Below are 25,209 nucleotides of genomic sequence, written 5' to 3' on the forward strand. Positions count from 1 at the left end.
CGCTCGTTTCGTCTTTTGTTTACGCGTGGCAGTTTGTCAGCAGTTATGATAAGTAGAGTCCCATCTGCCAGGAAAACTACGTTGCAAATTGCTGTCGAAATTAGCAGCTTTCATTTTTGCCTACAGAAATAAACACGCAGAATAAATTGCACTTAAACATACGAACCCCCCCCCCCAAAAAAAAAAAATCCAAAAAGCACAGGTACAACCACCCAGTTCAACGGCGATCAGACCCAGCCAGGGACACGCTGCGACGGTCTCGGTCCTCCAACCTGGAGGAGGCACGGCCGCGTGTCTCAGTGAGCGAGGCAGAGCACCGGGCTCGCCCAGATAAAAACAGAAGCTGCCAGACGCGGCTCTGCGTCTTTATGCTCAGAAGCCTTTGCCTGAAGCCCGCCTGTCTTTTCCCCGAGCTCTCTCCCGCTCCCGCTCCCGCTCCCGCTCCCTCTGTCCCTCCCTCTCTCTCCTTCCCTCTCTCCTGGCCGGCTTTCCAGTGCTCATTGTTCTCCGTCCCCCTGCTTTTGATGCACACGCGTTGTCACGGTCCCCGGGCTGTGCCCGCGCCCGCGCCGCGCTCCCCAGCCGCGGGCCGGGCGGCCAGCCTCTCCCGAGTTGCGGTCATGTGTGCGGCTCCGGGGGAGCCGGCGGTCCTCTCCTGCCTTTTCACTCTCACAAAAGATTAAAAGGTGGCGTCACATTGCTCCCCCCGCTCCTGCCCGCAGGAGGGACTTCAAAGGCACAACAGAAACTTATCACTTTCAATAAGCATTTTCTTGCTGGGGGAAAAGAATTGAAAAGAAAGGAAAAAAAAAAAAAAAAGGAAAAAAAAAAAGAGAGGCGGGGGGCGGGGGCGGCTTTAGTGGTAATTTGAGCCCGCGGTGAGGATTGGGGCGAGCGAGATGCTGCACGCTGCTAACAAGGGGAGGACGCCTTCAGCAGAGACAGGTAAGAGCCCGCCGCCGCGACCCAGTGGCTTAGTTAAATCTGTTTTCACCGTTTGGTAATTGAGCAAGGCATCCGCAGCAGAAGCCGATTTTTCAGCCGGCTTCCTTTTGTTTAACGTAGAAAGTACCTGTATTAATTTTGACGAATTAGAGCACGCAGCAAATTCAATTGAAAATAGATTTGTATAGTAAATGCATTTCTGCCGAATGATCTCGCCTCCGTTTTATTTAAGGGGAGAGACGAGAAAGATGCTTTTGATCAGCCTGGCACTTTGCATTATGTTCAGTTCTAAACAGCTAACGGGGAAAAGAAAATCATCCAATGGATCCTGGTTTTTTTGGAACTCCGGGACGTACAGCCTGGGAGAGAGCTGGCGTTGGAAATGTTTCTTCCAGCCCAACTTCTGATGCGTTGTAATAATTTTTCACCGGGGGTTTCAGCAAGGGGAGAGTTTATTTAAGTCTGGCTGCCGGGGTGTGTTTGGTTTGGATCTGGTGGGTGAAGCGCCGGCTGCTGCCTCCTTAACCTGAGTCAGGTGGATGCTTTATAAATGGACATTAAGTGTTGTCCCAAATGAAATATAAAGCGAAAGCATCGGGCTGGGGCATGGTTCAGAAAAGGGCCCAGTAAATAATTAGGAACGCTAAATGATGACGGCTCGAAATGGGAGTTAACTCTGGAGGTGCTGTCTTTTGAGCTTTTTTGGATTTTAAGCGGCTCAATAATGAAGGGGGGCGGTTATCAGGCTGGGGTCGGAACTTTGCATCAGGATCCTAAATACAGAATGCGTGTGGATTTGCACTGTAGGTGGCTGTCAGGAACCTGTCCCTTTTGTGCGCTGTGAATGAGAGTTGTGGATTATATTTGATGGCATTTCTCCTTTAAAGAGCCTTGGGATGACGCTTAAAAGGCTCACATCTATTCTAACGTTGAACAAACAGAAAATGCAATATACCCTGGTCTCCCAGGGTCCGATTTCTTGTGGCTGCTGCTGGTTTTTAAAGTTTTGATACATTTGTTTTTAGCCTCGGTCTTTGCTGATTTTGTGTTCATTGCCTTTGCTGCTAAAAATTTATTGCTGGCATGAATGAACCGAGATTTGAGAGTAAAAAAAAAAAAAAAAAATCTAATTAGCTAGAGTTTTTATTTTAGGATAACAGAAATCCAAATTATATCCAGATTTTTATTGAGGATGTCACCTGAAATGCTTGAATTAATGTTTAGATGATTCTTTTGTGGGTGTGGAAGTCTGAATATTAAAAGTCCACGGTTCTGTGCAAAGAATGCTTCTCCGGAATGAGATACAGAAAGGTGACGTTAGTGCCTCCACGAGGTCTGGTCCCAGGAAGAGCTGCTGTGCCGGGCGTCGAGTTCAGCAACCACGAATGAGAGGATGTTTTATACGTGTATTTGCTGGTCAGATTTTTTCCTTCCCGAGTTCCCAAACTGGACTTGCTCCTCGATCCCATACCCTGGCATGTCTCGTGCCCGCCACACCATCCATCTGATGGCATGTTGTGAGTGCAGCCCCTGAATCCAGTTTTCTAAGGACACAATGAGCTGCGGGGTTGGGCGGGAGCGGAGCCCGGGCGGAATGTGGGTCTCCTCGCACTTCATCAGGGAGAAATCATCTCCATCGGGAGCTGGTGGGGACACTTAATTTCTCCATGCTGGTTAAAGAGCAGAGAAAGATGGAGATGGAGACCGTCATAGCCATGCTGGGGAGAGCATCGTGAGTGTTTGAAACCCCAGCACATCCAGGTTTCTTGTTATGAACTTAGGAAACTTTGCAGAACCTTGAAGGAGCATGTCCCCCATTCAGCCTGTTTTGACATAGCTTTCTTGCATAAAATCTTTACTCCAGCTCTCGCCACACCTGACCATTGAGTGTTATGTTGTGGCCGACAATGGTCACGATTTCTTAAATCAGTGAGAAGTGTTGAGGAGATGGGCCGCGAGGGATATGTTGTCTGCATCATAGATGCATTTCGTTTACAGAAGCCACTTCTCGGGGTGAGGACATGTTAAATTTGACATTGTGGCTTGGCTGTCGGTATCACTGAATCAGTCCTCCTGGAAATCTAACTGGAGCCAAAGTGGCAGAAATCACTCGGCTGTCCACTGGATGGTAGCTCAGCATACACTTCGGAAGCAGACTGTAACCAAAACTATCCTTGCTCAAACTATCTGACTCATATAAATAGCATTTTTCTGACTTTTCCAGTAGATGTTGCTGGAGAGCAAAGAAAAGATTATTTTTTTTTTACAGGGAAAAAAAAAAAGGAATGCAGTAGACTTGTACAAACCAATGGAAAAGATCCTTCTGCCCAAACTCTGCTGGTAGCGTTTTGCATAATCTGCTAATTAATGAATTATATTGAATCATTGCCTTTTATGCTATTCTATAGAAGAAAGCTATTAAAACTTGAGCTGGATTTTTAAAACTATGAAAATTTTCTCCTTGGTCCCTATATATAATGTCTGTTTGCTGTTTTCCCATTTACCAAAAAAGATCAAGTTAACTGCACATTGCTATTCAGAACATCTCATCCCCTAATGCTAAAACCCTTTAACATGCAAATATGATGTCAGAGGAGGGACTGAAATCGAAAACCCTGAGAAGAGTAATGATAAAACGCATTATAAAAATATGCACCAGTTGCCAACGTGTAATGAAATATTAAGAAATTAAAAGCATGCAACCTCTAAAGTAATAGAATTTCATTGCTCTGAGACTGTTTTCCTACTGAATATTAAGTGCTTAATAGATCTATCCGTAAAAAAACAATCAAAACCCTACATGGTTTGTCAGTGAAGTTTTTTCATTATATGATTTTGAAAAATTAGCCCAATAGGATTTTCCTCAGACTAGGAAATGTAATTAACATTGGATATTAAGTGCCAGGTTTCCAAAGCCAAAGCCACCAGGCTTGATGTGAGAAAAGACGAATTCAGAGAGCAAGCATCGGAGCTAGGAGCCGAGGGGACCCACACTGAAACTACTCTGCTGGTGATCACTCTGATAAAATGACAAAGACGTCCCCGAGGAGCTGGGGATTTGGGTACCCAGCCGCGAACTGATGCAATTTCAGGCAACCGATGACCTCTATCTGTGGGAATATTTATTTTTGGAAATGATCAGTTAACCAATTTTGGTTGTGGAAGAGAAGTGTAGATATGTTTTTTTCCAATGCAAGGGGGCCTTGGCTATGACAAAAGCACTTACAGATAGGATAAGGGTAGAGCTTTCAGTTTTTCTTACCATAAACACTCCAAGCTCTTTCCTTGTGTTTGTTTTTTACTTTTGCATGGAAGTCCTTCTTTGTCAGTTTTTATTCCTGAGGCATGAAATGCTCTATAGGATGTTTTTCTTTAACGCCCATTCATTTCTGTCTTCTGGGAGGAAAGAAAAGCTTATGTTTAGAAGGCATGAATGTCAACTACTCCTATTTTGTAATTAGCACTGGAAATCCACTGGGGTAAGGAAGTTCCTTTTTTTTTTTTTTTTTTTTGGTTTTGATTCAAATATATTTTTTGTGCTCGGCCCATAGTGTTTTTTTCCTTTCTGTCTTTAAATAAGAAAAGCTTTATAATTTGGGGGAGATGTTGGTTTCTCTTTCTGGCTTACTTGCTGCTCACTTTTGGGGCTCTCTTCTTTCATCACAGCTGTCAAGCACTCACTATACCCACAGCACTCTGAATTAAATGGGGCAAATGGTACTTCTAGCAACCACAACAAATTCTTGCCCTCTTACCGAGAACCTTAGGAAGACTGAGGATGTGAGCCATACCCAGAGAATGGCCCAGTGGGTTCAAATGTGCCGGGTCCTAACTCCTTTCTTAGGAGAGCTGAAGAGGAAAGATCAGTGCAGGTCGAGGGGATTCTGAGGGTGGCAGCCTTTGAATTAGGAGTGAAATGTGAAAACACAGTATAATCTTGATGAGTAAAATCAGAGGGATCCTGGGAAATTATGCCAAAAAGAACAACCAGTATGAAGGAGGGCCTTGAGTGTCAGGTCAGGGTATTTAATAGCCACCTGGATGTGATCTGGCAGCTTCTAGAGGAGTTCCCTTGCTGTGGGAATGGGGAAGGAGTGGGATAGCGGGTCTTTATGATGTCCTCCGCCCATCCAAGAGATGCTGAAATGCCTAGGTAAGGGCCATCTGCTCTCCTATTAAATTGCGGCCTTAAGGAGCTATTGTTATTAATGGAATATTGCTTTGCCTTTTAGGGATGTTGTTAAAAAACAGTGAGAACCCCCAGTGTAGAGGCTGGAAGCCAACGAATAGTCCATGACATTAGCCTGAACATGGGTGGTAAGGTTGAGAAACACTGTGGAGGAGAGAGAGAGCGGCTGTGAGAAATACCTTGCTATTATAATTATTGCAATTTCTTGTATGTACTGTAGATGTCATGGCCTCATTAGGCAAGGATTTTGTGTATATGCATTTGTTTTCATAAGAAAAGCCTTCACCATTCGTCAGAGATGAGACCTGTAGTTTAGAAGACGTGGTATTTCTCTCTACTACTTGGATGTAATCACTTAGTGTTATGGGCATGTCCTGTTTCCTGACATTAAGATGGATTTTTAGGATCTTTAAGGGTTTTCATGTCTCTGAGAAGGTATATACTTTATTTATTAGGCTCAGTTGCCACCCTGAATTGCCTGTGTGTCAGTTACTTTCAAAAACCTTGACTACCTTACCTTGAACTCTTAGGTGCCTGGTGTATTTGACTGCGGAGACTTATCTAACTATATAACAGAAGTTAATGTCAACATACAAAATATTTTCTTGCATCCAATAGACTTCATAATGAGAAGAAGCAAAAATAATTATCGGCACAATTAAGTGGAGTGCCGCTCTCTTCCTCAGCGGTTGATTTAACCAACCTACTCAGGTGGACAGGGTCACCAGCAGCACCTGGAAACCAAGCATAAATGAGCGTCTTGCCTTGTCCTCCAACCACATTAATCTAATCTGTTCCATTTACCTTTTCCAAGCTTTTCATCTCCCTACCATTTGAATACCATCAGAGATGGGGGGCTGCCCATGACATTCACACTTGACATTATCAAACACAAAAGGCATCACTCATACCCTTGACTGCATTACAATGCAAGGGAAAAAATAGATCCCAAAGGCATAGAAATTATTGTTTCGTACCTGGAACGTAGGTGGGTATTTTTCCCCTGTTTCCTCCAGCCTGCCGTCTTTGACTGATTTGCTTCTGTGTGTTTGCAGAGGGTTCTGAAAACCCTGGAAAAATCAGCTCTCACAAATCCATAGCGCACACATCCTTACGTTCACTGGAGGTGTGTGTGGTAACACAATGGAAATGCACAACTCTCTTATCACCTGGTATTTGCTGGGCAGCAGCCACATTTTGGTGCGGTGACAATGTTGAGCCTTGCGCTGGGGCTGTCTTTTCACCTCTGTCTCCAGGTCTCCTGACTGTCAGACAGTGACGGCCAAACCTTTTCCTGTCTCACGCATCTGTGGTCATCGCAGTAGCTCCATTAGTGCTGGGTAGGCCAGAAATCTATTGGATTTATAGCAGTCCTGTGTTTTACCCATGAAATCTGTGTGTGTGTGTGTGTGTGTGTGTGTGTGTGTGTGTTGGGGTTGGGGGCCGGGATTCTTACAGTTAACATAAATCTCTGTGTACCTCCCTTCGCTTACTGTTCTGAGCCTTCCATTCCAAGATAATTTACCCCCCATGTGTACGACAACATTTGTGAGCTGAACAAATAGTGGTATCAGATTGTGGCGAATTGCTTCGGCAGTATTACATCATGCGTCGGGATCACGTGGGCTGTAAGGCTCTGTAAAACAGCCAGCGACATGGTGCTCTACAGGTTTAATATACTTCCCAGCCTTGTACTTGGGAAGGATTTCTGTAATTGGAGACAATCTAGCAAGAAGAACTTTTTAAGCCATTGGAGGCTGAAATACAAGTTTTTAAGAAATGGGATTCTATAGGCTTGGGACTGAATGGATTACAAATTCCTCTTAACTGGGCAGAATCATAATTGCACCTAGAGCACAGCCCTGGTTATCTAGGGTCTGAATTTCCAGCATGAGGATTCTCCAGATTTCTCCTCTGGCTCCCCTGCCTTCTCTCTGGCTACCTGACATGAATCGTGTCCCTAATCATCGGCACCTCTGCTAATGGCAGGGAAGCTCGCATTTGAGCCGCTAAATCCAAACCAGGGAAGCACCCTTTAGAAGAGCTAATTATGTGAAAAGCCTGGGTGGCTAGGTTTTTGAAACTGTTCACTAAAATTAACTGACTGAATTTCAGTTTGAGGTAGAGGAGGGTCTCTTTCTACTTGCCAACGATGGTTTACTAATAGCTGTTAATATGCCAAAATTTCAGCCCTGTATTTAAGAGGCAAAAAGTAAATCAACCAGAGTGAATGATGCTAAGAAAATCGGTTCCATGGTTCTAGATATCATGCCCCTCTCCTCCATCCAGACCAACTACCATTTTGAATTAACTGGTTGGATGGTGCGCCTCGCTGGAACTTTATTATAAGGCCAGTGCACCCTGTGCAGGGTATCAGGGTTCTGATTGGCATATTCCTCTAGTATTATGTACAAAAGTGGATTATTGGTGCCCAAACCCTACTTGGCTCATCTCCAACACCAGTACTATCCCATTTCCATCATCAGCTGACTTCCAGTCAAACCTTGAAAAATTATTTATATTTGGGATTTGACCCCCTAGAGGTCTTCCAAGTCCCAGAGGATTTCAAAGACTTTCAAGCCTCCTAGGTACCAGATTTAGGCTGAGATTTCCTATATGGTATTTCTACTTTATATACTATCTTACTGTTTAAATTCTCATTTAAAATATGGATTGAAAACCGTTAGTCATTATATGACATCATCAACTCATCTCGACATTCAAAAACTTCAAGTGCATTTCTTTCTAATAAACTCGGGTTTCATCTTGTGATAAGATTAAAGTGTGGGACTGTGTAGCTGGCTGTGCCAGGGAGGTTGTGATCACACAATAGGCCCAGACAGCCCCGGCCTCTTCCCAGTTTACAGAGCAGGGCACGGAATTCCAAGTACTGGATATCGTGACAGAATCAGAATTTGATTTCCTCTCCTTTCTTTTTTTTTTATATTTATTTCTATTGTTGACACTACATCAGCTGTGGCTTGGACATTTTCAAAGCCTAGCAGTTCCATCTGCCGCTTTGTCACAATGTCTTATCAAATAATGCACCGTCCTCTACACTGTCCTATGTGGCAAACGCGACTGTAAGTGACTGGCTGCACTTTGAGGCGCCTGATCAAACTTCACAGGATGTTTCTATTGTTAAATCTATTATGTACTATGAATGATAAAATATATACTATGTAATATAGTTGACAAAAATACACTAAAAAACAAGAAAACATGCTATTACTCTTTTCATACCAAAAATATTCTTAAACGCTAGATTCAAATTGAGTTTATTAGAAAGAAATGTACTTGAAGTTTTGGGGTTTTTCTAATCCTCAACCAAGGATGTTTTTATTGATTTTAAAGAGAGAGGAAGGGAGAGAGCGAGAGAGAAAGACCAGTTGCCTGTCGCACACACCCCAGGGGGTTGCACCCACAACCCAGGCACGTGCCCTGACGGGGACTCGAGCCCGCACCTTTTGGTGTGTGGAACTGACTGAGCGCCCAGCCGGGGCTACTTGAAGGTTTTAAGTGTTGAGTTGTAGTTGAGGATGTAGTAATAACTGATAGTTTTAAATCCATACTATCAAAGAGAATACAAACAGTAATATAACACACAAAACTGAAAATAGAAAACCTTGGCGACTATTAGAAAAATCACTGACAAATGTAGTCCTCAGTTCTGTATGTGTGGAAAATGCCTCTTTTCAGTTATATGTATGTGTGTTTTATATGCACATATATATATATATATATACACATACATATATATATACATAGTTAGTCTATATATGTATGTGTGCATTTCTACCTCTACTTCTGTATCTGCATCAATATTTTTATCTATATCATCTAAATCTATATCCAGAGGGGGAGAGAGAGCGAGCATATTCCTAGTAAGAGACAGCGTGCCTGTGTTGCTGGGAAAATACTGTGTTTTGCCCCAGCTGACATCACCTTCCCACAACCTGGCACGGAGTGTGCTAGGTGCCACGGATGCGAGGATGAACCATACACCGTCCTTACCCAGCTCAGGAGCTAGTCCTGAATTGGGAATTATTTTAATGTTGAATATGACACTCATGGATCTATTTAACAATTGGAAACACTGGGAGAAAAACTGTCAAGGCTTCCAGAGCCACCTGAGGCCTTCCTAGGTACCTCTACACTAGACATGCTTTGCCTGGGCAGGAGGACTATTGAGCAAGAAATAGAGCAAATGCGGTTTTGGGGAGAAAGATGGTCACATAAAGTGATGTAGCCCCAACCAAAAATAAATCCGGCTTTATGGGAAAGCCAGGCCAGTGTGTCTGAATTCTCCGTCACCCCTACGCCTGGCAAGTCACAAGCCAGACAGGATCTGCTTGCCTGAGAGTCATTCCCTAGAGTTCTACACAAGTGAGCACAGGGCAAGAGCTGTCCCCACGATTAGTATTAAACGTGCACATAGGTCTTCTTTGAAAACATGTATAAATAATTTGTGCATCTTTTTCTAAAATTAAATGGCCGTATGTGGTTAAGGCCCTTTTTTCCTCAATCTATAGGGCATTTGTGATGTATATGTTCTCTGTGCTTATAACTACGTATGGTGTGTGATTTATATACAGGCACATATAGTCTCTAGAGGTCAGTAGAATATCAGAAATGGGCGTTTCCATCTCGACAAGGCCCAGAGCTTCTGGAGACCATTTTTCAAATGGTAAAATGATGATCGTTGACTAATGACATTAGGAACTAAAATCATTAATCAGTGTTAACAAAAAAGAGTCATGTCATTCTTGTTCCTGAAATGAATCTAATCTATTTGTTTTAAGCAAATTTCAGATAAATGAACGTTTGCAAGGCAAGAACCTTGACAAAAACCCAAGCTATAATTATTCTATTAGGGTTTATTATAAGACTGTAATTCTCTGGAACCCTTTCTGAAGATATTTTTAGTGTTACTAGACCAAAACAGTAAATCGTTATTAGACACTTGACTGTTACATCCAAAACACTATTTCTATTTTAGCTGCCAATTCGGTCTCCTCAACTCTTAGAAATGAATGATTTCATGATTTATGTGTTGCAATTCTGCTTGTTCTTGTGAACTAAATGTCCCTGATGTTGGGAAATGTATTAGAAAATTGTGATTTATTGTATATATAAAGCTAAAATAGTTGACAGTTTAGCAAATTGCCTCACAGTTGAGCATGTTTATCAAGTTTTTCTCCAGAAAAGTCATGTATGAAAAGTGTAGAAAATAATGGCATATAGTTATGAACTATTTGATCTCGGCGTTACTGTGCCTCTTACACGCCGTCAGGGGCAGGAGGAAGCAGGGAGCTGGACTTCAGGATTCATCAGGACCTGAGAAGGAAGGCCCTTAAGTTGAGGTCGGGGAGGTCGCATGCCTTGGCTTAGAAGTTACTGTGTCTTGCACACGTTAATCTCTCTCACACCTGGAACTAATCTGTCAATAAGCTGTTCCCATATTTGTGTATTCACACCATAGTGCATTGCATTGCAGCTCAGTGTCCTCCGCGATAGGTCCTAATCCGGGGGTTACAAACACAAATGCCGAGGGGAGTAGTCATAAATCAGACACCAGGAGGTGATGTGGGGCAACAAAGAAGGCATCACAATTTTAAACACACAGACACACACAATCTGTGCTACCTAAACAAGCACCTACTAGGCATTTTTAGAGAGTGATCACATGGAGTATTTTTAAAAATTTTTAGGCTTAGGGTCGCTTCAGTCTTCATCAAGAGATATCCACTAGATATTTAAGCGATAATGATGGAGCACTTCCAAGGAACCACCTACTTGCTTTGCTGCTGAATGATTAACTGAGAAGATACAATGCATTTCCTGTCCTCCAAGAGGTTAGTGTGAGTGGAGGCCCCATGCGTCACCTCCCCGGCCTCGGTGCCCCCGCATCTGCGCTCTCAAGTTTCTCCAGCCTCTGTTCCATCCCTGCGTAACTGCTTTGGGGTCTTCCAGCTTTTCCAGCTGGGCCTTTGCAAGTGCCCAGTCTTCTGTCTTCTTCCAACACTGCCACTTGCCTTTGCTTACCTCTGGTTTATCCTTTAGGTCCCCGTTTAAAGGTTGCTTCCTCCCAGAAGTTTTCCTGGACTACCCATCCCTAAGTCTAAATTAGAAGCTCCCAGGCTGTGACCCTATCGCAATGTGTTTACCTTATGATGACACCGTTCTTCATTTGCATAACTGCCAGTGTCATTGTCAGTTTGCACATAAACCTTTAAGCTCAGGAAGGGCAGGCACCATGTGGTCTGGCTTGTCCACTGCTGTGTCATGATCCCTAGTAACATATCTGGCAGCATAAAATTTATTTCACCAGGACAGTAACTCTTGAATGAATGTTGACCTACGTTAATAATCCCAATGCACTGGTAAGTTAAAAAGGAGAAATCACATCTGGGAAGGATGTCACGACTGGGAAGATTAACATCTTGTGTGGACTTCAGCCTTCCTCAAGACAAGGTTCAAAGCAGCCACAGGCGTCGCCTTTCTCCTGCCTCCCCTTTTCTACCTTGAGATAGATCCAGGTCCCTAAGGAGCAGAGCAGAGCCGTCTGCTTGGTTGAAGGGGGTTGTACACTTTTTAGCTGTGCTTTTCTCCTTAGTCTCTGATCATGTTATTTATCGTGGATGGTAGCCTTGTTTTCTTCAGTGGAAGCCTCAAGGTGGTGTCTCCCTCTTTCCACCTTAGTGACTGGTTTCAAGATACGGAACCTTGGCTCTGAGGACTGCTTGACAAGACCATGGACTCTGTGCTTTGCCTCCATGAGTGCAGACTGTTTACTCAGTAAGAGGCACTATGCTAGGAACTGGAGATCCAGAAATGAGGCTGCAGAAAAAATGCAGGAGTGGGCAAAAGTAGGTTTATAGCTGTAATACAAATAATAATAGAATAATTAATAAATAATAGTACAAGAAAAAACTGTGTTTCACTTGCAACTGTATACCTGCTTTTGCCCACCCCCCTATACATTGATTTACTTTTAGTTGGGTCTAGCGCACCAAGGTCACTTTATGTGAGGATCTTCTCCCCCCAAATCATACATTTTTGCTGTCTTTTCCCACTCTCCTTCTTAAATGTTCCAGTAAGGTCTTTGAGGCCTCTGATTTGATAAGACAGAGCTATCCCTAGTTGCTTGCAATTAAAAGCCCCTAATAGGTTCCAGCTTTTGTTTGCATTTCTAACACAAGGTTTCTGAGATCTCCGCTCTGTCATTCTCTGTGATGGACTCGTGTAGGTGACCAAGGAGCTTCTGGTCTGTGTAGCTGGTCTCAGCGCACCCATTTCAGTTCTGGTTTTTAGTTAGCTATTTTAATGACGCCATACTCTCAAAGCAGGAAAATATTCTCAGAGTACCCTGAAATATGGTTAAGAATGGGTTTGGAATTAAGGCGTGGCCAACTTTAATCTCTTATGACTTTGACTCAGCTGCATTCCAGATATTACTCCCTTTTAATTTGCAAATGTGTGGTGAGTTTGGTAAGAGATGTGAGGAGCACAGTGGAAAGAGCACTCAGATGTGGCGTCCTATTATTATTACTTTCAATTACCTTCTGCATTTATCATCTAATCCTGTGCTCACTGTCACTTATTTTTGTTGTTGGCGCAAGGAGGGAGTGACTATTTTATAAAAAGTATAAGGTGGGATTACTCCATATATTTATATGATTAAGGCAGCATTAGAATTACATTGTTATTCAGAAGGAACAGCCGAGGTTGCAGGAAGAACTAAAACAGACTTGATCCAGCACGGAGGGTGAGGCAGGAACCGGCTATTATTTTATAGTTTGGTGTATTTGCTATGTATTACCAGGGATTTTACTTTTTAATGTTGTGTCAGGGAAGTTAAAAAGAGGAACATGTGGAGACTAATAATGGACGAATTCTTTTCTTCATCTCTGGTGAAATTTTAAGAACACATCAAATTTTTTTTAAAAAATTCATTGTTTTTCTATATTACACAAAAACGTAAACAAACTCAAAGCCATTGTAGACATTCTTTAGATCACAATTGAATTCAAATGTTAATTGAATCATGAGAAAATTATTATTATTATTATTTTATTTTTATTTTTTTGAAATATATCTTTATTGATTCCAGAGAGAGGAAAGGAAAGGGAGAGAGAGAGAGAGAGAGAGAGAGGGAATGAGGGAGAGAGGGAGAGAAACATCAATGATGAGAGAGTCATTGATCGAGCCCACAACCCGGGCATGTGCCCCGACCAGGAATCAAACCCTGATCGCCTGGATCCTAGGTCGACGCTCAAGCGCTGAGCCACGCCCGGCCAGGCGAAAATTATTTTAAGTTATACTAATAAACATGAAAAGGCTGGTCAGCCCTGGCCGGTGTGGCTCAGTTGGCTGAGCACTGACCATGCCCCGAGAGGTCGCTTGTTCGATTCCCGGTCCTGGGCTCGGTCCCCAGTAGGGGGGCCTGCAGGAGGCAACTGATTGATGTTTCTCATTCATGATGTTTCTCTCTCCCCCCTTCTCCTGTCCTCTGTCTCTAAAATCAATAAAAACATAATTTTTTTAAAAAGGCTGGTCAGTTTACTGTCCTCCTGCAATACACGTATTAAATGATTTGAGTTCAGGACCATGATTTCTGTCCGTTTTAATTTCTTTACATGTTCCCTCTGTCCCAGTTGCTGCTTCCGTGAGGGTGACATCAAGGTGTCTATTTCTGCCCCCTCTCCCTCTCCTTCTCCAAAGAGGGTCACCTTAAGGCCCCTCCTACATCTTTTGTTGAAACCCTTTCTACCAGACGGAGTTTATATTTCTTCTTGAGCGAGAAGATACTTTCATAAAAAAAGTAATTCTTTGAAAAATGGAATGTCCTTGGCATGAGAAAAAAGGTTCCATTTGTAAAACATTATAACCACCTCATACCAACCACAGTATCCCTCATTTCCAAAGTGTTCTGGAATGAGGGAAAAAATCAATATCAGAGTAAAAAACGTATTTCAATTTAGTGAGATGATTTCCCTTCCAAAAAACATATACAGTTCTAAGAAAGAGACCTTTGACTTTTAAGCTGGGTTTATTTTGCAATTTTGAAAGGGCTTGTGGATTTGTTAATGTGAAATTGGTAATTGTTGATCTCTGGGGGGCGGGGGAGGGGGTGCAGCATCTTCAGCCTAGCTTATTACAGTGTAAAATATGGATTGCTTTTACCCTAATGGCCTCTGAATCCTATTACCATCCCATTAGAGAGTGTGGGATTTTAGTAATTCTGTTGTTGTTTCCAGTGGGCAGTGAATATAATGAGGAAGGGCAGGGGTTAATGCAATTCATCTCCTTTAATACTTGTAACTCCTAGTCCCTTATAACCCACCACGGTTTCCCTGGGGTTCCTCCCCCCGCTTTCTCTTATCTTTCCGGCCCCCTATCTTTCTCTGTGCCTTTCCCACCCCAAAGAGTTTGGAGAGGGGAGTCGCTTAGTGCTCCTTAGGTTTAAGCAGGATTTTAGCTACTGGCTTTTCATGAGCTGAAGATAAACACACAAGGTGGTGTGTCCGCTTGTTGTGAAACAGGCCGCAGCCCGGGAAGGTTGGCAGTGGCTGTCCCTGTGCCAGGAAGAGAACTGAGACAGCTCTTCCATCACGATCCTTTAGGAGGCTTGGGCGGGGAGGCAGGAGCCCAGCCTGCCCGGGTCGGATCAATGCCCGCAGTGTTGCGGGGAGAATGTTTCCATGTGCTCCTGGAGGCAGCTGTGCCCCGGCCCTGGCCGCGCCAGACAGCCCCCGGGGGGGGTTCAGAGTGACGGGGTTCGATCCCTCTGCAGAGACGTTTCTGAGCAATAGCTAATTCCCCACGTACCAGACACGCTCAGTAGATGTACCTGTCTGGTTATGCATCCCCGATTTTATTCATGAAATTTGTTTTTAGCTAATACAGCTTCTTTCGGAATAAATACGAACATCAGATTACTCTTCAGCGTGTCAAAACAAATTAGTTTCCCACAGGGATGCAGTGAAAGGTGGAACTATTTTCCCTTTTTATATGTCAGAAAGCATTACTGGGCCTGGGAAATTCCTCCCCCACCCCCAGCCGGGGACCCCGCGGGGTGCAGACCTCCGTCCGGGTTAATGCACACGCCTGGTCCCCGGGAGCGCCAGCACCCCGTCTGCTGCCATTAATGAGAGTCCCATGCTGGGGTCCGAAGAGGCCAGTGCTCTGGGGAGAAGGCAGGAGGTGGCAGGAGGTGGCAGGAGGTGCTCAGGCCGCTTCAGCCTGGGGAAAGTGAGCGCTGTCCCCAGGGCTTACTGTTCACCTTCTCAGAGAATTAAGTTTCCCCATGTTTCATCAGAAATGGAATAACTGCAATATGATTGCAACGTGCGAATGTGCGTGGATGACACAGCCGAAACCGGTGTTCGGAAGCTTCTTGCTGTCCTTGCGTCCTGTCTTGACCGCCCGCTGGCACCGCTGGCAGGGTGAGCCCGGCGCTGGTGGTCAGATGTGCTCTCTTGGTACAGAAGAGTTGGCGTATTTGGCTTAAACAGTCACACACTGAGTTTCTCCTTAATTCCAGATATCACTTCTCGTATTTCTAGACAGACTGTGAGAGTGTTCTTTCTTCCCATCAGGTGGGTGCGCTGAGCGAAATTCATTTTAGAAGACAATTATGTAGCTACAGATACAATTACTTTTCACACTGATGAATTGATATGAATAAGCTTTGTTAAAGGACATTATTGCCTTCTGATTCTTAGGTATGGGTTACCTTTCATCCCCCTCCCATCACTTGGGAATCTCAAACAACACCAAAAATTACGTAAGACCTACTCTAGGCGCCTACTGATAGCAGAGCAGCTCTTTGAAAGCACATATGCGTGAGGCCCTGTGCAGAGAACTGCTGACCTCACAGAGGGCACGTGCAGGACCCCTGCAGAATTGCTCGGTTTTGTGAAGGACAGTAGGCCCTTCAACCGGTGGAGTGTGGACTTCTGTTTCTCCATCATGTTTGGGTCCCATTTCATTCTTCTTGTGTCTTTGTTCCTGAAACTTTCCTCCAGTTCCGCCAAGAAACGTAAAAATCAGATGACACCAGTGTTCTTCTCGTAAGAGGGCGATGCGTCACCTTTACTATCGTGATAGAGCCCGAGCCTGGCATTGTTCTCTCTCCCTTAATGCACAACGTACACATTACTTAGCACTTGTTGGGTATCAGCAAATCAGCGACGAAATCTGACTCTTTGTAAGACTAGGTAGTTTCAAAACATAGTGGCAGAATTCAAAAATAAATGTGAAGTGTTGTGTGGAGGACACAGGAATGCTTATTGCTACATTTTATATTGCATTCCGTCCCTTGCTTTCTTGAAAACACAGTCTCCGGGAAGCTTAGGATAGCAATAGAAACCAACAGATTTTACTTAAATATACATTTTCTGACTGTGAAAGTAGTACAGCCCTTACAGGAAATTTGGAAAATTCGGAAAACCATTAAACATATTGCCCATGATTTCACCCAAATCTGTTTGTTTTACCCTTTTAAATAAATCTATATTTTAAAAATTTGGATATTATTTTATACATTCATTGTCACACGGTTGGGATTCTCTCACACATTAAGTAGCACTCAAAAACATCATATTAATGTTCTACCAAAGTCTGTGCCTTAAAATATGTATCATGACTTAAAAAGCAACTTTCATTAATTTTATAATTATAAAAATATATTTTATTATAAAATAATTTGTAAAAATATACAAGTAGAAGTAAAATAATTTTGAAATGCCACTATAAAAAGATAAATATTGCTAATAATTTAGTGTCATTTTTTAGCATTTTGCCTCTGTAATGACTAATAACACTGATCATTCTTTTAATTTATATATTCTTTCTAATGAGGTTAAACACTTGCCCTCTTGATCTATACACTTTCCACCAAATTTTCTGCTTTATTATATTTTTCTAAAACAATGTAAGAGTTTTTTCTTTATCTATAAGTATTCTTAATATTATTAGAATATGGTAAACTAATGCTGGTCATATTCATTGTTAATATTTTACCCCAGTGATTTTTTTTTTAATTTTGCTGTTTTGACATGGAGATATTTAAAATCTTTATGTCATAGGGTCTTCTAATATTTAGATATCTTGAATTGGTTGTCAGTTTTAAAAGAATCCCTATTACAAGACCCGATAAATATGTACTCTTTTCTCCTAGTATGTAAAAAGAATGTATAATAACATTAAACCATTTAATCCATTTAAAAATGTATGTGTCAGATGAAGATCTATTTTTCCCAAAAGTTAATCTATTATTCAAATTTTTACCTTATTTTTCTATTAAATCTCTTGTGCAGTAGAGTCTATTTCGGGGACTTTTGCTCTATCTGTTATGTTTGTGTGTGTGTTTGTGTGTGTGTATATATATGTATATGTATATATATGTAATGTTTATTTTTACTGTTAACTCCACTGTTTTGGTATACTAAGCTTATAGTAAGTTTAACATAATAGAGGAAGGCTCTCCTTATTTTTTGTCTCTTCAGAACTTCCTTATTTTTATTTATTTTTCCAAATAAATCATAGAATCATATTAAATTTTTTAAGCAATCATTTATAAATATTAAATTCAATTTTATTAAATTTTCATTTTGCTTATTCAACTGTGTGTGTTTATAGAAAGTGGAGAATCTTTATCATCTTTAACAATATTTTCCTCTTTAACTTGAGGGTCTATCATTTGTGAGCCTTTCTTTTTCCTCCAGTAAAACATTTCTTCCCTTTTGAATACGTGGGTTTGGTGTTTTGGCCCATTTCTCTTTCATTTCTCTTAATCAGGCAATTTCTCCCACAATTTTATAAAAATCCCTTATGTGTTCGCATAGGATAATGCAGGAAATTTCTCCTACATTGCTTTCTTTTCTTCTTGAGAAATAGTGTATGTCTGTTGAAAAGTGCTCATTATATTAGTCTACCAAGGGCCAAATTACATTTTCTGAAACAGAGTTGCTGCACAAAACAAAATGCTGATCTCACACAGTTGCCTTTATACGTTTGTGTGTCAGCAAGAAATGCACAGAGCGGTGTGAGGAGCTCTGAGGGCTGTAGCTTCCCGGGGCCCAGAGGGTGGGATTCTCTAAGCCGCTGCCCACAGAAATCAGAGAAAGTGCCACTTGGCCAAATAAGGGTGAGAAATAATTCATAGAATAGCCCTTTCTTGGCTCTTCATAAAACTATTATCATAGCAGAAGCTCTGACAAGTTTACAATAAAAACTTCTCTGATTTGTGTGTTGCCGAGTTCTCCCAGATTTAATCAGCAGCATTAAACATTTACTATTTTTCTTTTTTGGGGAGAGGGGGAGATTATTTGGTCCGATGGTTTGTGTTTTGTTGTGGGGTAAATGTAATACCTACCACTCAACCAACAAACTTATGGTGAGCATTCAAATCGTCCAGGCATTATTTCAACCGATTTTAGTTTCCCTGAGTCTTTTTAAAAAATATGTTTCATTGACTTTTAGAGAAAGAGGAAGGGAGAGGGAAAGGAAGGGAAACATCAGTTGGCTGCCTCCTGCCCGCCCCCTATTGGGGATTGAGCTCACAACCTGGGCATGTGCCCTGACTGGGAATCCAACTGGTGACCTTTAAGTGCATGGGATGACTCTCAACTAACTGAGCCACACCGGCCAGGCCGAGTGTTTTTCTTTTGAAAGTATAGCAATAAAAAGATAGTCCTACTCAGATCTTTGGAAGCAAGTCTCAAAGCATTTCACTGACCATTTATTTAATGATGTGTAGTAGTTGTGGCTACTGTAGACAATATTACACAATCATCATACATAGCAGCTCTATGGTCCTTTGCAAAAAAATCTTTTTGAGGATCAATTTGTGCCTGTAAAATGGGGGCAGCATCTTGCAGAAGGTTATGAGTGGCAGCAAGGATGCACAGAAAGCCCTCCATACAATTTTTATAGAGAGTAGCCACTAACAGAAATACAGTTGACACTACACTTAATAATCGCTTAGGAGAAAAATGAAGGAGACATATTCCAGCTCTCAAACACCCTAACAGTGGTGCAGTAACGAGTGACAATTTCCTAATGCTTTGCAATTTGTATGTATTTTAATGTACACTATGGAGAGGGTAGGCATTCGGGTAAGTGCAGTAGAAGGACAGGAAGATGCAGTGAAGGGGCTGAAATGAACGGAGGCAGTGGGTCTTGGGGACAGTTGTCCCACCAGCAGTAAGCGCCCGTCCTCCGTGAGGAGACGGGGCCGGCTCATCCACCCGAGGACTGCCCCAGGTGAGCTCCCAGGGCTGTCCCAGTGCTTGCTGAGTTTGGCTTCTCCTCTGGTAACCGTTTGATGGGATGGGATTTTAAAAGCATCCCAAAGTTGTAAGTGCCTTTGTAGGGCCTTAACATCTGACTCACGGATGGGTAACCCTCCCTCTCAGATATTTTTCTATATGTATATTATAGATTATTTAATAAAATGAGATATATGTTGTACTATTAATTAGTAATCTGCTTTTTAAATTGGTTATTGTGGTCCTTTTCTATATTTCTAAAGCTTTATTTTACTAAGTATACGATTTTTCATCTAATGAAATGTGTGATTTCTCTTATTTAGCAATTATTTCTCTCATTTAACAAAATATTGATCAAGTGATCGCTGTTTACATGGCTCTGCCCTAGTTTCTGACGATACAGTAACAGATAAAACAGACACGTGTCCCTGTGTCCCTGTGGAATTAACCCTCTACTGCTAGAGATTGAACCTCCTTTCATTTTGGAGCAATTACTAAAAAGATAATTTGTGGTCTTAATTGACTCCTTCAGGAATACTTGACCTGGCCCCCTCTCTGCCATGCCAAGAATACAAGTGTTCTGCCATCTTTTGCAGAAATTCCTTTAGTATGTGCCCCTAACTGGATCATCTCCTTATGGACATAAATTCTGCCTCTCTGTCTGGGTCCTATGAAATGAGACTGTATTTGAACTGTGTTTAGGGCTTATAGGACCTATGCCCTTTGCTAAAACCCATTTAGCCGTGAGCCTCGCCCAGGACCGTGGGGCTCCGGTCAGTGTCCACGCTGCTCTATCTGGGCAGAGAAGCTGAGACGCGAGAGTTAAGTTAAAGCTCGAAGTGTCCTTTCCTTATCTTCATGCTCAGATTTATGGATTTGCTTTCGATGATCACATGTACACTGTATTTTGGGGGCCTGTCCACTCTGTTCATAGAAACACTCCTGAAAGTAGAGCTGTTTCTTTTAGAGTTTTGAGTAAATCACCATTGTAAGCCTCTGCGTTACTTTTCATAAACATTTCTGGAATGGGTCCTTGTGTAGCAACGATGCTTGCAACCTTCTTCTTGCCCGACTCAGCAAAATGCCCATGTGGTTGGCAGGCGGTGCTAACCGTAGCATGCAGATGTCACTGGATGACAACGCCATGGGGATGCAGAGATGACGGGGTACCTCTCTGTGCTGAAATGCGGCTTTTCTCATGCATGCCTCAACTCCCGGGCGCGTTCTGTTCCCTGCCGGATAGAAACGAATATTGCATAAGATTGAAACGATTTTAAAATACGCAGTATTTAAGAAGAACTTACATTCTTTAAATCGGCGTGTAGATTAGAAATCTGGCTTGATGTACTCACTGCTAAAATTAAACTGTATTAAGATCATGTACAACACCAGGTGCCAACTTTCCGTTTCCCTCTTTCTTTGGCCAGCCAGTAGAGACGTTGTATTTCTCGCTGATCGACAGCATAAGACTTCCCACCCAAATGCAGTATGTGAGATCAAATTTGAGAAAGCACATGGTAGTTTATTTTAATGTTTAAAATATATAATCTATGAAAATGTAATGCCTAGTCTGACCCACATGAAGTGTAGTGCCTGACTATGGTTCTAGAAACTTGTCAGGACAAGTCTCTCTCTTCTAGATGTTAGAAATTAGCTTCTATCAAGATAATAATGAATTTAAAAAATAGTGTTTGCATCCAGCTAAGCCTTCTACACAGATATGTAGCTCCCACGTGTTCTGGTTAACATAAAAGGTAATGTTTCCATTAATTAAAAGGAATATTATAAACCCTAGAATCAGAATTGAGTGCTCTTAAGGTAATTCTCATTTTGAGGCATGCTTTAGTATTTATTCTGACAGAGTGAAAGATTCCGATGATGCAGGGAGGGAACCATGTACTTTGGCCTGTTTTCACAGGGGGAAAACTAATGTCAAGGAGTGACTGTCTTCAATATATTAACCTAGGTGACCAAGAAGAAAATCTGACCAGTTCGCCTATGTCACACGATTTCTGATACACCCAAGTTCTTGCAATTTTACCTACAAGTACATATTAGGAAGAGAAAGACTGATTGTCCCTGGCAGTTTGAAATGCATTATGTTTGTTCTGACCCCAGCTCAAATAAAAATAGCATGCTTCCAGGCCTCGCCACGGTCCCAAAGCTGAAACTACTCATGAAACTGCCAGGACTCATCAGTGCAAAATCGTGGTGCTCTCCTTGAGCCCCTCATTTGGAGAACATTAATTTCAGGGATTTAAGATAATCATCTTACCTTATTATCAGATAAATCTTCCCTTACTTGGGCAGCTACTCTCAAGACAGCTCCTCACTTATTAAAAAAGGAGAAGACAAGTTACCCGGAGACTAAGTGATCAACAGAGAAATTAGTAAAACTGAATCAAAAGCCTGTAAGCAATAAAATTACATTTTTTATTAGTCACTTAGAATCACAGAAACTCTAAGGTACCAATAAATATCTAGCCCAAAGCTGACTTTGGAAATATGGGGAAACTGAGGCCCAGAGAATGGGAATGACTTACGCAGCAAATCGGGACTAGGGAGTTGACGAGAACTGACTCTGGTTTTTGTCTCGGACCAAGATTTATGTCATGAAACCTCACACCACCAACATTCACAGTAAGTAGACCCATTCTGAAACAAGAGGTTAATTCTCAAACCAATTACTTTCTCAAAAAATACTAGCCCTCGAGCATTCGTGAAATATTTTTCGTATCGCTGTTCTCATTAAGGACAGTAAGTAGAGAACTGTTTGGATTTCTCTCGTTGTTTAATATTCCTTTAGCAACTTCAGGCATGTCTGTGCCCGAGGAAGGAAGCCCCATATGGAAGCACGACGTATCCACTAACTGCCAGTTTGGGCATTGGGCTTTCGGGCCTAGGGTTGGTAGGAGTGTTTGCACTGGATGTTTCTATTGTGCAAATAGGCCCTTGTTTAAATCCTTAGCAAGAACAGCCTTGCATAAACCCAGATCCACCGTCTCTCCCCTCACCACCCTCCCCCCAAAAATTAAGGAGGGAAAACTCTATTACAGTCACCAAGCATGAAGACTATGGGAAAGTCAGAGCGGCTGTTTGCTAGACATGTGATTTCAGTGTGCGCATGTTCATCTGTTAACAGAGGACAAAACCTCCCGGCTCTAATTCAGCGTCCCTTCTGTTTGAATGGCTCCCTCAATGCTGCCTTTCCCAGAGTCCTCTGTTTCTCTTCCAATGACCGCACGTTTCATCCTTGATGACTCAACGGCTCTTGGGGGGGACAGGGGAAGAGCAACACTGATTTAGTGCTCGCTCTGGACCAGACAGCTTGCTATCATTATCTCAAGTCAACCTAAACCAGGAAAGCAAATGTCGTTCCTATTTTCCAGATGAGGAGACTGAGGCCCTGAAATCCTCAGCAGTGTCTGTGGTGCCCCGTAGCCGGGAAGCGGGAGGCCTGGCTGACTGTGCCCCATCCCTGTGTTCCCCACTCTGTGGGACCGCCTCTTCCAGGGAAGCCCCTGGGGCGTTGTGTTCCAAGAATCTCTTGGGACCATTCCCATTGATTCCATCGACCCCCCCTCTACTGTCCCACAAGTGACTATTCTGTGTTAATGTTTGGGGGGGAAGTATTCAGAGGCATTGAAGTCTCTCTCTCTTCTTCTATCAGGACTTCTGTGTCAGATTTGGGGACAGGTTCTAAGGTTTGCTCCACCGGACACACGGCAGCTCTGACCAGAGCGCTAAGAACCGCTGGAGAGGCCAACTCGGAGCCTGGCTTTTCCAAATTCAGCGCTTTAAGGGGAGACTCTTGGGACGTAGCCCTCCGGGTTTCAGCCTGCGGCCTCTTGGAGGTCTGAGGGTTTCACTGGCTCAAGCAGTGAGCCTGGTGCCCACTTAAGGCTGTTGGAAGAGTAGCAAAGGGTAAAGGAGCCAAATATATGGTGAGGGAGATGATTTGACTTTGGGCGGTGGGCACACAATGCAAGATACAGATCATGTAATGTAGAAACGGACAGTTGAAGCCTGTATAATCTTGTTAACCAATGTCACCCCAGTAAATTTAATAAAAATTAAAAAAAGAAAGTGTCCCCTGGAATGTCCTAGGATTGGTTCACTTAGAACAGATAAAACAGGCACTTGATACCACAGATAAGAAGATAGTGGACATAGTTAGAAATAATAGTGTTATATTACTACAGATATATAGGGACTGGTATGTTATTGCATTATGTTTTCTATTTATTTTGCTACATTTACTTTAATATTATAATACTGCAGTTTTATTTTTAAGATCATACGTGGTACTGTGGCTCAGTATCTCTCTAATATTCTGCACAGATCTCATCTCTCCAGCCAACCTGCCAGGTCCTTGCATAATTACACTGAAGTGCACACACACGTCCGCACCATGCCCACTGTGCTGTGCACTGCCCACCCCGGGCTCTCACTGCCTGAGCTACGCCAAGCAGGCCCGGCAAGTCGCCTGAGTGGGCGAACCAGCCTTTGAGTGACTGAGTGCCGCAGGACGGCACCCACGCTCCGTGAGCCTAGCCGCACGCACCCCAGGCCACTGGGGGGCCGCCCCCGAGAGATCAGCACAGGGAGTGGGTCAAACGCGCGGGCCACGCGCGGGGCTCCTGTCAACTTCCCATTTTCGCTTTACGTTCCAGGAGAGCAGAATGATATTGTATTTTAATCGTGTGTATTAGAGGAAGGCATATGGTTACGGCAATCTCTTATTTACCTTCTGTACGTGAAATTTGTCATTTCATCCCCAAAATAGAGGAATGGAGGGAGAGTGCCTGCTTTTTACACGAGCTCCATTTTCTCTCGTGTGGAAGTCTCCCGAGATGGGTAACGAGTGGATGCCAAGAGGATGCTGGCGCCGTTTTCTTATTGCCATGGTGATCTCCAGCTCTCTTGAAATCTCGGGGGAGACTATGGTATTTTAAAAGCAACTTCAATTTTGGTAATTTAAGAAGGCGGGAAGGGATGCTCTTCCTACATTTTGCCAGCTTCTGTGAACATGGGCAGCAAATGGTGTCCGGAGGGGAGGGATATTATTGTGCTTTTAGGCGGGCAGGCCCGTGTTGGAAGGCGAAAAGCATCGCGGAGGGCACGATCGGGGGATTTATGGCAATTCAGAGCCCTGCTGCGAACCCCAAAGTGTGTCTAATCGCACCTCCCTGCAAACACTACTCCCTTCCCTGAGTCGCCAGCATTGAACTTGGAGTTGAAGGATGATGGTCAGAGTATTTTCAAGGCTGGACGCACTGGGGAATGTATGTAAATGTTGGCAGTTATCAAGGTAAACGGGGAAAAGCGTGATCCTCTTAAACTGGAAATTAAGTTAGACAGGCGTAATCCAGACCCTAGGTTAATCACCCCGCTCCCATCAGGGAAAGTTCGTACGCGAAGGGTTCCTTTGAACCTCTCTTGAGTAACTTTGCTCTCCTAGAAAAGCCTCGAAGATTAAAAGGTTTTGTTTCACTTCAGAAGACAGCTGAGATTTTTGTAGGCATTTCTTTTGGGCTAGGAAATGAATGCTTGGAATACATGTACATGGAAGAAAACATTAAAGGGCAAAGGTACACAGGGGAGAAACGGGGGCTGCTGGAAGGGGGGATTCCTTGTGTCTGTGCGTCACTTCGGAGGGGGCTGCGCGAGAGGTAGGACATGGCACGAGGAGTGACCGCGTGTCCTCCTGGGGCAGCGAGATGTCACGGGGGAGAAAGGCAGAGGTGGGACATGCTCTCTCATCGGGCACGTCACACAAATGTGGATTCCCAGTCCGCA

General features: G+C 43.0%; 1 protein-coding gene across 2 annotated transcripts in view; it reads left to right on the top strand.

The window, feature by feature from the left end:
- Positions 1–899: 899 nt before the first annotated feature.
- TENM2 (teneurin transmembrane protein 2) overlaps positions 900–25,209 on the top strand; it is a gene marked incomplete at its 5' end in the record, with an annotated part of 597,332 nt that continues 573,022 nt past the window's right edge. For both annotated transcript variants that reach the window (XM_081135053.1, XM_081135054.1), the window contains one exon: positions 900–945. In XM_081135053.1, the coding sequence (XP_080991179.1) occupies positions 900–945 (46 nt within the window). The remainder of the gene's footprint in view (positions 946–25,209) is intronic.

The sequence above is a fragment of the Miniopterus schreibersii genome (assembly GCF_964146895.1).
Source record: "Miniopterus schreibersii genome assembly, chromosome: 4".
NCBI classification, from domain to species: domain Eukaryota; kingdom Metazoa; phylum Chordata; class Mammalia; order Chiroptera; family Miniopteridae; genus Miniopterus; species Miniopterus schreibersii.